This window comes from Spermophilus citellus (genome assembly GCF_964194105.1).
Source record: "Spermophilus citellus genome assembly, chromosome: 19".
Taxonomy (NCBI): domain Eukaryota; kingdom Metazoa; phylum Chordata; class Mammalia; order Rodentia; family Sciuridae; genus Spermophilus; species Spermophilus citellus.
Window position 1 is genome coordinate 10,621,146 of NC_138201.1, and position 16,178 is coordinate 10,637,323.

The 16,178-nt window shown below is 45.2% G+C and overlaps 1 protein-coding gene across 1 annotated transcript in view; it reads left to right on the forward strand.

Annotated features, from left to right (window-relative positions):
- ITPR1 (inositol 1,4,5-trisphosphate receptor type 1) overlaps positions 1–16,178 on the forward strand; it is a 311,270-nt gene that overhangs the window by 126,045 nt on the left and 169,047 nt on the right. The window contains exons 7-12 of the mRNA XM_081276065.1: positions 2,030–2,188; positions 3,943–4,041; positions 5,177–5,260; positions 6,254–6,400; positions 11,468–11,563; positions 12,872–12,916. Coding sequence (XP_081132191.1) covers positions 2,030–2,188; positions 3,943–4,041; positions 5,177–5,260; positions 6,254–6,400; positions 11,468–11,563; positions 12,872–12,916 — 630 coding nt within the window. The remainder of the gene's footprint in view (positions 1–2,029; positions 2,189–3,942; positions 4,042–5,176; positions 5,261–6,253; positions 6,401–11,467; positions 11,564–12,871; positions 12,917–16,178) is intronic.

The window sequence follows — 16,178 nt, forward strand, 5'->3', positions numbered from 1 at the left end:
AGATAGTTCAAGTGGGAACCTTCCTACCTGAAAAGGAGCCTGTCACAGTTTTGCTGAACTTTCAGGAGCTTGGAAGTTCTTTCTCTTTGGTTTCCCTGTAACTTATATCTTTTGTTCAAGAGTTGTTTGCCCAGAGATGATAATATGACCAATTCTGAGCCTTCCAAATTTTTAAAGTCAGAAGCATTTATCATTTTGATGCATTTTTTATTAATGAAAAATATTAGATCATTCCTAAATCTTACAGGTTGGAAGGTTTACTTGACTTATCTCTGCTCTTCAATTCGTCACCAGGATAAAACATAAGCCAGGAAACAGCTTCTGCAGGTCTGGCTCAGAAAATCCATCTGAGTGGATCCTAGTCTTGCAGAAGAGAATGTGAGGAATCCCAATGCCTGGGGACCTTCTCCCTTTGTCCAGTTAGCACATCATTTTGACCCAGGCACAAAGAATAGTGATTACCAACTTTGGAATACTTGGCCCGTTAGGTTTCCTTCATTATTTCCCTTTTTCAAAAATTTTGCTTACCCTGAACCTTACTTGTTACAAAGGAATTCCTTCCCATTCTTATTGCTAATAGTGCTACTCAGGAGAATGGGAAAAGTAGTTATAAAGAAAACCCCAGACTTAAAAGGAACTTGTCATAGTTAAATGGGTTATTTAGATGAGGCTTTCTGGAATAGTGAAAGTAGCTCCCAAAATCTGTTTGGAGGTTAAGTCCTGTTGGTCCCACTCCTCTTTAAGTTCCATCTGATTGAGAATGGCCACAGGGGTCACTTGGGCCTGGAATTCAACATGAGCTCTCTTGCTGAGCAAAGCCAGTGTCCTGAGACTCACGGCGCAGGGTCCCTGGTTTGTTTAGACTGGAGATCATGGCTTGAACTGAGAATGAAAGAGGCATACAGGGACCAAGCACCTAAACTCCTAAATGCATCTCAGTGAAGGATCTGTGAGATTTTGGGCAAGAAATCTTGCTATATTTCACCTTGCTCTCCAACAAAATGGAAATGGTAATGGTATCTGCTTCCTTGGGTACTTGAGAGGAGCCTGTCGGAGAGTGAGCCTGAGACTTAGCAACTAATGGTTTTTATTACTGCCCCCAAACCTGCAGCTGGGGATCCACCTCTTGGTGATTCTGGTTTGTCCTCTTCATGGGGATCAGAGGCCACTCACCTGAGCAGTGAGGATTTGGAAGGACATTGTCTCCCTGTGTTTATCTTGGCCAGAGGTTGTCTGGGGCTCAGACAAGCTTGTCACCCTCCCTTGACGACCCTGTTAGAATATCTGGGGACGTCCTGGGAGTGCCCTGGCAGTGGTTTCTGTTAGCAGGTGAACGGGGCATGGGAGTTGGCATTGGAATTCCAGGGGGACCTGCCATTTGTTTAGGAACTGGGCAATCCTTCATGTCCCCCTCCATTGTTTCTCTGGACTCATGACTTGAGAAGCCATGGTCAGCTCTTCCTGGTCTAGACCAGCTTGTAGGCGAGCTGTCTCCCACTCCATCTCCAGTCTTTCCATCCCGTCTCGTCGCCATCCTCCAAGACTCAAGTGTTGGAGACTACGAGGTGGAAGTCCATGGTTACCATGTTCTTCCATGTGAAGTGACAGTCCCCTAATGGGGTTACCCTTTAAAGGACCCTGTTTCTTGTGCTCAGAATTGTCCTGATTAGCTCCACGTTGGTGGCAGGGCATACTCGGACTGCAGTTCATCAGCTCCTTTGCACAGGGTAAGGCTGCTCCCCTCCAACAGCTGGCCGGTGACAGTACCTTTGACCTGAGCAGAATCCATATTGTCCAAGGCCATGCAGAGAAAGAAAACAAATTTTTTCTTCTATTTTGCCCTCTGCTCCCTTTGCTATTCCTTCTTTTCGCATCATCCCCAGCCTCCGGTACTTTGTGGCCCTTGTGCTTCACAAGCCGCTCAGTGGTTGAACGAACATCTGATGCATATTTTATACATCTGAGAAAGAAATGTCAGGGAATTCAGAGGTGGGCTGACACTCCTGGTTTTCTCTTGTTGGTTTTTTAGCTCCTGCATTTGAAGAGTAATAAATACCTCACTGTGAACAAGAGGCTTCCAGCTCTGCTGGAAAAGAACGCCATGAGGGTGACCTTGGACGAAGCTGGGAACGAGGGGTCCTGGTTTTACATTCAGCCCTTCTACAAGCTGCGGTCCATTGGAGACAGCGTAAGTGTCGCACACTCCAGGCCTGGACACCAAGCCTCTCGCCATCCCTGGGTATGGGACTCAACTCGGAGAACTTTTAAGTTGGAACCAGAGAAGTTGGAATCACTATGGAAACGAGTGTTTGGGAAACAAGGAAATGTGGAGAGAATGTGACCTAAATACAGTCGCTATGTTTTTCCTCCTGGGCCTCTGAAACACTCTACGGAGGGTCCATTACCTCATTCATGTTACCACAAAAACAGCCACCCCGTGTTAACATCCTGGGGAGGATCCCTGTCATTCCAGATCCATCAGCGGGATAGCAATGTCTGTTTTGGAAATAAACCTAGTAAGGAAGGAGCATGGAGAAGAAATGACAGCAGTGGGGAAGGAGAGTGAGGTTTCCGTGTGGATTAGCAGCCAGGTGCTCCGCCGACATGGTTGGTCCTGAGCTGGCCCCAGTCCTGAGGTCTCTACAGAATAGGAAGCCACAGGAGCCTCTTTTCAGGGCTACTTAGAATAGTCCCAATATTTGTTAGCTAAATTAGTGAGCCATTACGTGGGCATACACTTAACAATGAATATGTTTGAAAGCTATCAGCTGTATTCTTGACCTTGTTAAGGTTCTAAAGTAGTTGCATTTTTGCTAAAAAAAAAAAATTGTGCCTTAAACAGCATGAAGTGTTCTCAAAATACTGAACTAGCCTTAATCTAAAACTAGGTTTCAACATTTTTTTTAATACTGCCATTTCAGTTTATAAGCTGTAAGCCGTTTGTGTGTGTGTGTGTGTGTGTGTGTGTGTGTGTGTGTGTGTGTGTTATAAGATAGAGGAAAGCATCCCCTCACTGTTGGTGTAGTGAATATTGAACCCAGACTGGGAATAGGAGAAAAAAAATATCTAGGCTTCACCACAAGTGATGGTTTTATTAAATATTTGTTTATTCTTCTGGAGAAAATTTAGGAATGCATGATCCCCAAAAGTATCGCACCAAAAATAGATGGGGTTTAAGTCTAAGGAAATCATCTCCTCCACTCCCTTTTCTTCCACCCCTACAATGAAAAACAAATGTGCCTTGTTCTGAATTTCATTTTCAGCCAGTTCTTTGCTTTCCTATTCTTTAATCCATTTAGCTGTGACTTAGCTGAGAAGATGACTCAAATAGTTATACTATTGGAAAAGTCCTTCTCATACGGCAGGTCATAACCTATTCCTAAGCTGCGGAATCAATTTAGTGGCGTGTAACAATAATTTTGGGAAGTAGGATACAATGGAAAATACCAGAGTGTGATACCCATGAAGGCAAATATTGTTTTAGGAATAACTTTTGCTTCACACACACATACACGCACTAGAGTGTGTGTTGCTGTATGTGTAAATGAGTCATACTAGGAAATCTATTGCAGTCACCAAAGTATGAAGGTCATTGCTTTAGAAACACGTAAGTATGGTTTTGTTGTTTGCAAAGGAAAAGACTTAGTAGTCTACTTTTCTTAAAATTTAGTCAAGCACTTATTTTTGTATACGTACCTTAACTGAATGGAATGGAGATAGGAGATTTTTCTTGCGGCTCTGGACCAACTTGCACTATAACACTGTATAAGTATTGACAGTCCTGTACCAGAATTCAGCCTTAGCCTCTGGGCATGACCCCACCCCACCCCCAGCCCAGAGCCAGGTTTTAAAGCTGCCCGTCTGGCCACTCTCGGACCAGACCAGCTTTCAGTCTGTAGTCCAGATCCGTCCTATGAAAACCTGTTGCTCCTTCCTTTCCAGGTGGTCATAGGTGACAAGGTTGTTCTGAACCCCGTCAATGCTGGCCAGCCCCTGCATGCCAGCAGCCATCAGCTGGTGGACAACCCTGGCTGCAACGAGGTAAGGGAAACCAAGTCACAGCTCTTGGGAAGCGGCAGGCCTTCCTGAGGCTGGAGCTTGTGCATGCTGAAAGGGACTTCAAGCTCTGTGACATCCTGCAGGTGAAGAACCTGAGGTCCAAAGTCAGAGCTGCCACACTAGGTGTGCATGTCTCTGCAGTGAGTGGGGGCGGGTAGTTCACCCCAGTGCCCAGCCTTCCCCTTGGACGCACTATTTCCTCATCTGTTCATCTTGAGAGGGCTTCTGTTGCCAGTATGTTTCTCCTGACCACCAGGAGACCTCTTTCTAATTTGCTTCTCTAAAGAAGAGGGTGCCTTTTTCTAATTCCTAAGAAGGGTCCATTATAACACATGAGTGGCCCTGCAAGGCTGTCTTGCTTTTGCAGTATAGCTGCTTAGCCTCTAAATTGACAGGTACAGGACTCAGGACATTAACTAGTTGGTGACATGAGTATCTGTTTAATGGATAAGAACTCAGGCTCTGGGGTGGGACAGATAGGGATTCAAATCTCAAGTCTGTCATTCCCTGGCCCTGGTACTGTGTATTAGTTACCCCACTCAAGGTTTCCCTGTCTCTGAAATGGGTGTGATGGGTGTACCTGCTCTTTAGGGTATTGCTGAGTGTTAAATGACACAGTGTTTGTACGCAGCTGAGTGCACAAGTAATGGCCCTTCTGATAATGATGGTCATTAACATTTTCATCTGTATACATTGGATTCATTTCTTGGCTTTGTGGCTCATTCTATTTGACCAGTCCTTGTTTTTGTTTGGCCTTTACTTTTTTGGCTACAGAATGAGAGACTTGGAAGAAAAGGAAAAGATCATTGCAGGAGGGGTGGGGGGAAGTTTTTCCCTCATTTTATTGTACCTTGCACATGTGGGAGAAAACATCCAAGCCTTGATTTTTAAGTCTGGCTTATTTCACTTACCATGGTGTGCCCTTGGTCTTATTGAGAGCATAGATGAGCCATTTATGATGAAATACTTCTCACTGGCCAGTTGACTCTGCTGGGGCTGGGTTCTTGATATGGTTAAGTCTGTAGGGGTTTGGGGATGAGGCACACCCTTGATTCTGGAATGTTGGGGCTGTGTAACACATCGTGGTGAGGAGTGTGATAACTAATCTGTTTTCTAGGTCAATTCCGTCAACTGCAACACAAGCTGGAAAATAGTCCTTTTCATGAAATGGAGTGACAACAAAGATGACATTTTAAAGGGGGTGAGTTTTCCCTGAGCCCAGGAGAAGCACCAGACCTCTCTTTGGGCAAGACGAAATTAACGACTACAGAGTGTGCTCCCCAAGTCATCACAAGGAGCATTTTCAAAAGTGTACCCAAGGATCATGATTTAGTGAAACCAAAGGTTCTTACTTAAAAAAAAAAAAAAAAAAAGAAAAGAAAAGAAAAAAAGAAAGAAAAAGGGGGTTAGTTTGGTGCTTTATGGGCTTGGCAGCTTTTTGATACTTGGTTTTTCTTGGGGTAGCAAGGCCATTTTCTTTTTAAACCATCTTTCCTTAATTCTTTTTTCTTCTCTTTTCAGTGCATGATAGTTACACATAATATTCGGGTTCATTTTGACAAAGCAGCACGTGCAGGGAGTTTCATGGACTTCATTTCCGTTTCCAGTAGCCACCCCCTTTCCCTCCTTACCTCCGTCCCCTTATGGTCCTTCCTCGACCTTGCAGGTCTCCTTTCCCCTATTCCTCTGTGTGTTTTCAATTGGGGCTGTATAGGTGTACATAAGCGTCAAACTCACTGTGCTACATGTAGGAATCCACAAAGCTGAATTGATTTGTTCCTTATTTCCTGCCTTTCCCATCCCTCCTTCCTCTGATCTTCTCCTCCTACTCCACTGATATCCTCCCTGTATCTTTACAATATCCAACCTCCCCCCAAGTTGTTCCCTCACTGTACTGTAGCTTGCACACGTGAGAGAAAACACTCAACCCTTGATTTTTAAGTCTGACTTATTTCACTGACCATGGTGTTGTCCAGTGCTATCCTCCACCAGCCAGTGCCATGATTACGTCGTCCTCCTGGCTGAGTCCAATTCCACTGTGTAAATCCGCCGCGTTTTCTGGATCCATTCATTTGTGGACGGGCTTCTGGACTGTTCCTTCACTTGGCAACTGTGGCTTGTGCTGCTGTGAACACTGACGCGGGTGCAGGCCTGTAGTATGCAGATTTTCATTCCTCCTTGTGTTGACTTTTAGGGTGATGTGGTGAGGCTGTTCCACGCTGAGCAAGAGAAGTTTCTCACCTGTGATGAGCACAGGAAGAAGCAGCACGTCTTCCTGAGGACCACGGGCCGGCAGTCGGCCACATCTGCCACCAGTTCAAAAGCCCTGTGGGAAGTGGAGGTAAGGAGTGGGATGGGAGGACAGGAGAAAGGACATGGGGGCTCATAGGACTTAACCCCATATGGTTGTAAATCACACCCAGGTCCTCAAACCTACCTCATCCCAAAAGCGGGTTGGGGTATTCTGGCAAAAGAAGTGCACCCTGACCTAGCAGTGAGGTGCTGTGTGTCCTTGTCTGGAAACAGTGTATCCACTTGGGAAAGATTCAGACAGACTGGAAATACTCTTTGTCTAGGTCATAGAAACATGTCTTCTATTTCTTTTCCTTTCCCTTGCTCATTTATCTGCCACCACAAGCCTTAGCCAAATGTCCACCTGATAGGTGATTCCCCTTTGGCAAAGGAGCAGACAAGCACTCAGGTACCTGGAGCGCACAGCAGGATGGTCAGGGTGATGGTCAGCAGATGGTCAGGGTAGTAGGAGGCTCGTTCCCTGTGCTCTGGAGGTTTTGATAACTGAGGAGGAACCTCATGTTTGCCAGGCAAGAACTCTACCGCTGAGCCACAACCCCAGCCCCACAGATGGTGTTTTTAAAGTTCAACCATATTGCCTCATGTATCTACACTTCATTTCTTGCCAAATAACATTCTCTTGTGTGTATATACCACTTTTTATCCTTTTATCATGTGACTGCGTTTGGATCATTGTTGTGGTGAAGAGGGAGGCTGTGAAGGATCCTATATAAGATTTTGGGTGTGCATGTTTCCAGGCCTTTGGGAGAGGAATCATGGGTGACGTGTAAATGCGTGTTGGAGGACCCCCAAAAGGTCTACGCCATGTTATGCTCCCAGGAGGAGTGTATCTCAGTTGCAATTTCTACATGTGGACTTGAATTCAGAAGGATATTTTTATTGGGTATAGAATTCTAGTTGAATAGTTTTTTTTCTTTCTCTACTTCCAAGATTTTGATCCATTAGCTTTCAGCTTCCATTGTTTTTGATGTGAACTCAGTGATTTTTTTTTTTTATTTTTTATTGGTTGTTCAAAACATTACATAGTTCTTGATATATCATATTTCACAGATTGATTCAAGTGGGTTATGAACTCCCATTTTTACTCCGTATACAGATTGCAGAGTCACATCAGTTACACTTACATTGATTTACATATTGACATACTCATGTCTGTTGTATTCAGCTGCCTTTCCTATCCTCTACTATCCCCCCTCCCCTCCCCTCCCCTCTTCTCTCTCTACCCCCTCTACTGTAATTCATTTCTCCCCCTTGTATTATTTTTACCTTTCCCCTCACTTCCTCCTGTATGTAATCTTGTATAACCCTAAGGGTCTCCTTCCATTTCCAAGCAATTTCTCTTCTCTCTCCCTGTCCCTCCCACCTCTCATCCCTGTTTAATGTTATTCATCTTCTCATGCTCTTCTTCCCTACTCTGTTCTTAGTTATTCTCCTTATATCAAAGAAGACATTTGGCATTTGTTTTTTAGGGATTGGCTAGCTTCACTTAGCATAATCTGCTCTAATGCCATCCATTTCCCTCCAAATTCTATAATTTTGTCATTTCTTAATACAGAGTAATACTCCATTGTGTATAAATGCCACATTTTTTTTATCCATTCGTCTATTGAAGGGCATCTAGGTTGGTTCCACAGTCTTGCTATTGTGAATTGTACTGCTATGAACATCGATGTAGCAGTGTCCCTGTAGCATGCTGTTTTTAGGTCTTTAGGGAATAGACCCAGAAGAGGAATAGCTGGATCAAATGGTGGTTCCATTCCCAGCTTTCCAAGAAATCTCCATACTGCTTTCCAAATTGGTTGCACCAATTTGCAGTCCCACCAACAATGTACAAGTGTACCCTTTTCCCCACATCCTCGCCAGCACTTGTTGTTGTTTGACTTCATAATGGCTGCCAATCTTACTGGAGTGAGATGATATCTTAGGGTGGTTTTGATTTGCATTTCTCTGACTGCTAGAGATGGTGAGCATTTTTTCATGTACTTGTTGATTGATTGTATGTCCTCCTCTGAGAAGTGTCTGTTTAGGTCCTTGGCCCATTTGTTGATTGGGTTATTTGTTATTGTCTAATTTTTTGAGTTCTTTATATACTCTGGATATTAGGGCTCTATCTGAAGTGTGAGGAGTAAAGATTTGTTCCCATGATGTAGGCTCCCTATTTACCTCTCTTATTGTTTCTCTTGCTGAGAAAAAACTTTTTAGTTTGAGTAAGTCCCATTTGTTGATTCTAGATGTTAACTCTTGTGCTATGGGTGTCCTATTGAGGAATTTGGAGCCTGACCCCACAGTGTGTAGGTCGTAGCCAACTTTTTCTTCTATCAGATGCCTTGTCTCTGGTTTGATATCAAGCTCCTTGATCCATTTTGAGTTAACTTTTGTGCATGGCGAGAGAAAGGGATTTAGTTTCATTTTGTTGCATATGGATTTCCAATTTTCCCAGCACCATTTGTTGAAGATGCTGTCCTTCCTCCATTGCATGCTTTTAGCCCCTTTATCAAATATAAGAAAGTTGTAGTTTTGTGGGTTGGTTTCTGTGTCCTCTATTCTGTACCATTGGTCCACCCGCCTGTTTTGGTACCAATACCATGCTGTTTTTGTTACTATTGCTCTGTAGTATAGTTTGAAGTCTGGTATCGCTATACCACCTGATTCACACTTCCTGCTTAGCTTTGTTTTTGCTATTCTGGGTCTTTTATTTTTCCATATGAATTTCATGATTGCTTTCTCTATTTCTACAAGAAATGCCATTGGGATTTTGATTGGCATTGCATTAAACCTATAGAGAACTTTTGGTAATATCGCCATTTTGATGATGTTAGTTCTGCCTATCCATGAACAGGGTATATTTTTCCATCTTCTAAGATCTTCTTCAATTTCTCTCTTTAGGGTTCTGTAGTTTTCATTGTATAAGTCTTTTACCTCTTTTGTTAGGTTGATTCCCAAGTATTTTATTGTTTTTGAGGATATTGTGAATGGAGTGGTTGTCCTCATTTCCATTTCAGAGGGTTTGTCGCTGATATACAGGAATGCCTTTGATTTATGCGTGTTGATTTTATATCCTGCCACTTTGCTGAATTCATTTATTAGCTCTAATAGTTTCTTTGTAGACCCTTTTGGGTCTGCTAGGTATAGAATCATGTCATCTGCAAATAGTGATAATTTAAGTTCTTCTTTTCCTATTTTTATGCCTTTAATTTCTTTCGTCTGTCTAATTGCTTTGGCCAGTGTTTCAAGAACTATGTTGAACAGAAGTGGTGGAACTCAGTGATTTTTAAGATCTTCATTCCTAATATGTAGTCTCTTTCCCTTCCCTTTCTCATCAGTTACTTATAGATTTTTTTTTTCCAATTTCTGTTTTGCATGAATAGGTTCATGATCTGACTTGGGATGTATGTGCATACATGTTTCTCTTGCTGGAGACCCTTAATTTTCCTAAATCTGTGGATATGTCACAATTTTCCTAAATATGTGGGTATTTCACAATTTTCCTAAATCTGTGGGTATGTCACAAAATGGGCAAACTTGAGGTCATGATTTCTCAAATATTTTTCCTGCCCCCACCAATCCACTCAGACATAAACCCAGACATAAATTATATCATTTGATATTATCTGATTGAGTTTATGGGTCATGTTTTCCTGATTGTTTGTCCAGTACTTTGTGATTCTTTGTTGAACATGGTACCACTGTTTTATTGGGTGTCTGGAATCTGTTGTTCCTTTAAAGAGTCTAGAGAGTTTTGTTTGACAGTCAAGTCACCGTGGTGGATCAGTATGGTGTTTTGGAGGATCATTTTCATGCTGTATTAGGTCAGAAGAGTACAGCCTTTATCCTGGGACTGGATTAGCCCTATGACTAAAGGGGAACCTTTTGCTGTCTCCGTTAGTGCTCCAGGTGGTCCATAGAATCTCTCTGCCTTGGCTTTCCGAATGAGGAGACTTCCAATTGCATGAGCTCTGGGACTTTGGAGCTTTGCATTTTCTTATCATTCTGACTTTTTGTGGTGCTGGGCATTAAACCCAGGGGCTGGCACATGCCAAAGCAGGTGCTCTACCACTGAGCTACACCCTCAGTCCCCCTTCTTGTTTTTGATTTGGCCTCATGGGGTCTTGTCTTGCAAATACACTGTTGGATACTCAGCCCACAACTCAAAGGAGGCCTCTCTGCACATTTCTGGGGCTCATTCTGGATGTAACTTCATATTCTTCAGAGCTCTACCCCACAAATTCCAGCTGCCTCGGTTTCTCTAAACTCCACTTCATCTCCTCAACTCCATAAACCTGGGGCTCTCAGCTTGAATTCCCCAGTGAGAAAACCAGAGACATCCTAGAGCTTGCATTGTTTGTGCCTCTATTCTCAGAGATCACATGTGTGTCACCTGTTGTCCGACAGGTTGTTTCATACATTTTACCCAGGTATTTGGGCATGGGATGTAGCTCAGTGGTAACACACTTGCCTAGCATGCATGGTACTCTGGGTTCGATCCCCAGTATGCGGGGGGGGGGGGGGAATCTGAGACGATTTGCCCAGTTTTCTACTTCTGAATGGAGATTTTCACTACTTCGTGTGGTATCTAATTGTCACAGTGCCATCTGTCGATGCTGATTGTTGTATTGTGGCTAGAAACTGAAGTTACACACATTTTTTCAATCAATTGGCCCAGACAGAGATTTGTGTTTCTGAGCACAGGCCTGGCCGTGTGTTCTGGCACAGGAGGATATGTAGATTGCTTTGAAAGTTCCCCATGAAAATCCTTTTTATCAGCTGTGTGTTTTGTGGATGAGTTTCAGAATCTTTTATTTCATGAACATTGAGGTAAAGAATCTGAAATCCATTGAAGCTTTTACCCCAAACACTGCATGTTAACTGGGAGACTTTACACCTTCTCTGGAAAAGTATCATTTTAATACTTTCAGGTGTTTGAATTTGAATGTTACATGTGACACTTGCAGTAGGTTTGTTGGAAGATACTGATACTTTTTTTTTCCAACTTGAAAATGCCCCTTTCTGAACTCAACTTGTGATGTCTCAGATTGCACCAACTTGGTGTGAGCTGGCATTTCTCCGACTCAATGATCTTTTCTAACACTCTCAGGTAGTCCAACATGACCCGTGCCGAGGCGGAGCCGGGTACTGGAACAGCCTCTTCCGCTTCAAGCACCTGGCCACAGGGCACTACCTAGCAGCGGAGGTAAGTGGCAGCCCTGGGTTGTTCGCTTTGAAGCTGAGGCATCCGGTTGACATTCCCGACTCACCTAGTAGATGGAGGCTCCGGGTTCTGCTCGGCCAACTTGCTTTTCTGCATCCTTCTGCCTCATTTCCCTAGAAGAAAAGATATAAAACTGACTCACACGTTTAAGAACTTGGCAGGGGTTTTGATCAAGATGTGGGGAGAAAGCAAGTTAGAGAATAAGGCTCTTCTGTGTTTGGACGATGATCTTTGTATTTGGGATATTTCCCTGTCCTCACATCTCACCTGTCAGCCCCACTCCTGTCCTGAGACTAAGCCATAGTGGAAACGTGGTATATAAAGTCAGAAGCATTAAAATGCATCAAGAAATGGACAGTTTTAGGAAAAAATTCTGATTATTCAGAGCCTTAGTGAAATAGAATGTCAGAAATCAGAGAAATTAACTTGACCTTACGTGTCTATAAAGGGCCTCTGATGAAAGGACAGGAGGAATTTGCCTTTTAATTTTTATATTAAATGAAGGAGCTGTCCTACTGTGTGGCAGATGTTGAATCTGTCTTTGGTCCTGCTGGATCATGTATGATGCAAATTCATGTCAGATTCTACTTGTGCCTCAAATGACCCCTCCTGTTACCTGGTCCACCCAGCAGGACTGCCCAGAGGTTTCCTGGTGGGCATAAGGGTGTTAGTATTGCTTGTGTGGCTGACCACCCCCCACCCCACCGCTCACCCCTCATCCCTGGAATGGGGACTCTAACCTGTGACTCCCTGGGGCACCAGAGACTGGAATGGACCAGTGATTTCAAAGTATTTAACCAAAGATCAAGAAGGCTAAGTTGAAATTCATAATGGAGCCTCAGGGAGTTACAGACACAGCTAATCCATCATGAGAAACTTTGATTACCTGGTTTGCTGAAGATCAATGGTGTTTGCTTTATATGTCTTGAGGTGAATGTAGCTCTTCTTAGAGGCCTCCTTGTTCTTTTTAACAATCAGCGGGACTGTCGGGGACTGCGTATTGATCTTTTACTCACCGCAGGCTTCTGCCTGTTGCTTTGCCAGTGACCTGGTGGTGTGTTCCTTGTGTGTACTCAACAGCGTCCTCTGGTGGCTGGTGGATTGTTCGTGTGTGTCGCACCTGTGTGGCATGTGGTGGTGTTGTGGCATGCTGGTTTCGTGGATAGAGGGGGGACAGCTGCCCAGCTGTCCCAGGATGGCTGCAGGAGTGGAAGTCTCCTGCAGATGGGTCCCAGTCCTTGTGAAAGCCGGAACGGATGTTTTAATATCCTCATGATTCTTTTTCATCAGGTAGACCCTGACTTTGAGGAAGAGTGCCTGGAGTTTCAGCCCTCAGTAAGTATGGGAAAGAGCCTTCTTGTGTCCGTGCGGTAGGGTGAGGCCAAATGATCTGGAACCCCGTTTCAGAAGCTACCAGGGTGGCCATGGAGCACTGGGAAAGGGGAAAGAGGGTCTCATTCTATGCTTCTTAAAGGAAATCATGTCCTCTTATGTCCCAATTCGTCCAAGGGATTGCTGGGCTGTGTGCTCAGTCCAGTGTCCCACTTCTTAGGCTGGAGAAACACGTGGCATCTTTTGGAGTCCTCCTAGGCTGGAGATGGTGCTGTGGCAAGCAGTTGTCTTACTGCTGTAAACCTCAATCTGTGACTATTTTTCAAGAAATGAGGCTAAATGGATAGTAGAAGTAGCCCATGAGGCCTGGCGGGCATTGTGTCTGAGGGATAATTGTCTGACCCCCTGTCCTGCTTTGTACATGGTCAGGAAAAGGCTTCAGGGTATAACGTGATTTACAGTGTGATTGGAATAGCAACAGGAGATGGAGTTTTCTCTGAAGACCATCATCTGCCAGGTCATGCTGATACGTAGGTGCGTGGGGTCCAAGAGTCCATGGTCACGGCTGAAGAAGGCAGTGGCTGTGTTTTATGGTATAAAATAGTTCTCTTGTGGACTGCTTGGTTCTGGTCTGGGATTGTAAAACAACAAAACAAAACCAACAGTGGCTGCTCATGTGACGTTCTGTGCATCTGGTAGATGTGGTAGGTGATCTTGGGGGTGTTTCTTTTTCTAGAAAAATTTTGGTGAACATCAGAAGGACTTTAAAATACACATGAATGAAGGGAGTAGAGGTGGAGTGGGAACTGTGAATTCTGCACTAATGGCTTACCTTCTAGTTGTATTCGGGTGGGAGATTGGCTCTGAAGGAAGTTCAGGAGCTGTCTCTCGGGGCCTCTGCTTGTGAATACATGCTCTTGCTGGGGCTTCTGTTCCTTTTCCTGCTGCATGGTGGAGCCCCTGGGGTTCCCCTTGCTTCTTTTTGTCCTCGTCACCCTCACGTTGGAGGCATTTGGAAAGCTCACCTTGCACAGTTGCTGTGGCTTGAAAAGCACTGACTTCATCCAGCTTTCTGGCGCCATGTGAGGAAACCCATCCTAAAAGCCCTCAGCAGGTTTTGGGACACGTGGGCACTATGGGGCAGCTTGGCCTGACCGGGCTTTCTTTTTCGTATGTCATTTCCACTTCTATCTAGCACCTTCTTAATGTCAAAAGCAGGGACTGTCTCTCTCAACTTGTATGTGGTGCCATCAGGTAATACGGAGCGTCACCTCTGAGATTAGGCAAGCCTTGGCTTCCTGCAGTGTGTGCTGCTATCCTAGTGACCCCTGGGTGCTGGGGGGAGAAGGACTGCCCTCCTGGGCTCTTGGTGTTCAAGGGGGGACAGGCATTTCTGGTGCAGGAAGAAGTGCTTAGCAGTGACAAGCAGGGAGCAGGGGAGTAAGACAGACCTGAGTTTAAATACCAGTCCCACCACTTAGAAGCTGTGCCCCCTTAATCCAGGTACTTTCCCTCTCTGAGCCTCAATTCTTTGCTCTCTACAAGGACATTTTAAAAAGCTGTCTGAGATTATTAGCATTTTTAGTACCTTCACATCCACCAGGTTATATGCAGAGGCATGGAGGGGGTTAGGACAGGTCTTAAGATGTTCATCTGACAGAGGAGGAAGCTGCTGTTTTGAGTTATCCCGACTCTTCATGCATTTCCGGGTTCAGCAGTCTTTCTATGTCTCATGCTTCTCTGTGCCAGGGAGGTGGGATGAGCTGCAGGGTGGGGTGCAGGTCGGAACTGCATTGCTAGCTAGTCTGAGACGGCTCAGGCTGCGGTCCCATGGGCAGGAGTGTAAGAGGGCCTTACCTGCTCCCCTTAGACCAGTGCCACACTTTCTTCTGCATCTGTGGGCAGGGCTTTAGTTTGGGGAGGATCCTGCACCCTGAACCCTCTTCTTGGCTTGGAAACTTAGAGGGAAAAGCTAGGGTTGTATAGTCGGATGAGGAAGCATCTCACTCTTCCTGCTCCTTCTCGTCCCCTAGGCTGGCCTCCCCTGCCTCTGGTTTTTCGCTTCAAACAACACCTCAGCTTTCTTAGGCTCATTCTGAATTCAGTGGCACCCCCAGGCCATTTACTTGCTCCCAGGGCGAGGAAAAGGGCACCAAGGCTTCTTCTGCTCTCTTTTTGCACAAGCACTCTCTCCCCACTAGGTGGCAGGTGCTGACTGCACCTGCAGTGTGAGCTTGTGGAATTTCCACACACGCCAATAGAATTCCACACACATTTTCCTGGAGGGCTGCTGCAGGTCTCTGAGATGCCACCAGCCGCTTGGAGCTGAACCTTGTGTCTCAAACCATAAAATCAGGTCTGACTTGATTTTGAAGGTGGTGTGTGGAGTGATTGACAGGTGATGGCAGTGAGGAGAGAACAGAGGCCCCAGGTCCTTTATTCTGAGCTAAGGGTGCAGAGGTGGCCCAGCCGTATTCCAGCTATTAATTAATCGTAGAAAGAATAAAGGACCTTGGGTTCCTTTAGGAAGAGGTGTAGTTTACTAGAGGGCAAAGCAGGAGGGAGGAAAGGAACAGAGGTTGGGGGTATTAAAAGAGCTTTTATTTGTTTGTTTTTGAGAAGGGGTCTGGCTATGTTGCCCAGCCTGGCCTCGAGCTTCTGGGCACATGGGATCTTCCTGTCTTGGCTTGCTAAGCAGCTGGGGCCTCAGGTGCACCTGTGGGTAGTCACCAGGCCTGTCTACCCTACTGTAAGAACTTTTTGGTTCTAACGGACAGAAATCAGGGCTGCCAATGAAAGGAATAAGCAGGCTGCTGCCTGCGCTCCTGGGTCTCAGGCCGGTTGAGTTCAACTCTCTCACACCCTCCCCTTTGCCTTTAATTGACTTGGTTTTCTTGATTCTCTTGTCTTCTTGGTCCCCTTCCTCTGAGTGGGAAGGAGATGTCGCTTCAGCCTGAGAGAAGCAAACTACTGCTGGGGGGAATGTGGTTTTCCCAGTAGATGTGGGTGGATGTTGTCATCTTGCAGGGTTGTCGGGCATTAAAATGGTCCCATGCACAGTCACCGTGCTGAGGGGGAGCTTGCAAAGCTCATAGAGCAGGTGCCCACGCTGAGCTCGCTCTTTCCATGTCCTTGGGCCCGTGGGCTCCGTTTTCCCAGGGAAGCTTTCGTCATTGCTCCTCAGCCTGCCCATTAGGGATTTTCTTCCACCTCAGCCACAGTTCAGTGTACTAAGAAAGCCCTTTCTCCCTGCACGGCCATCAGC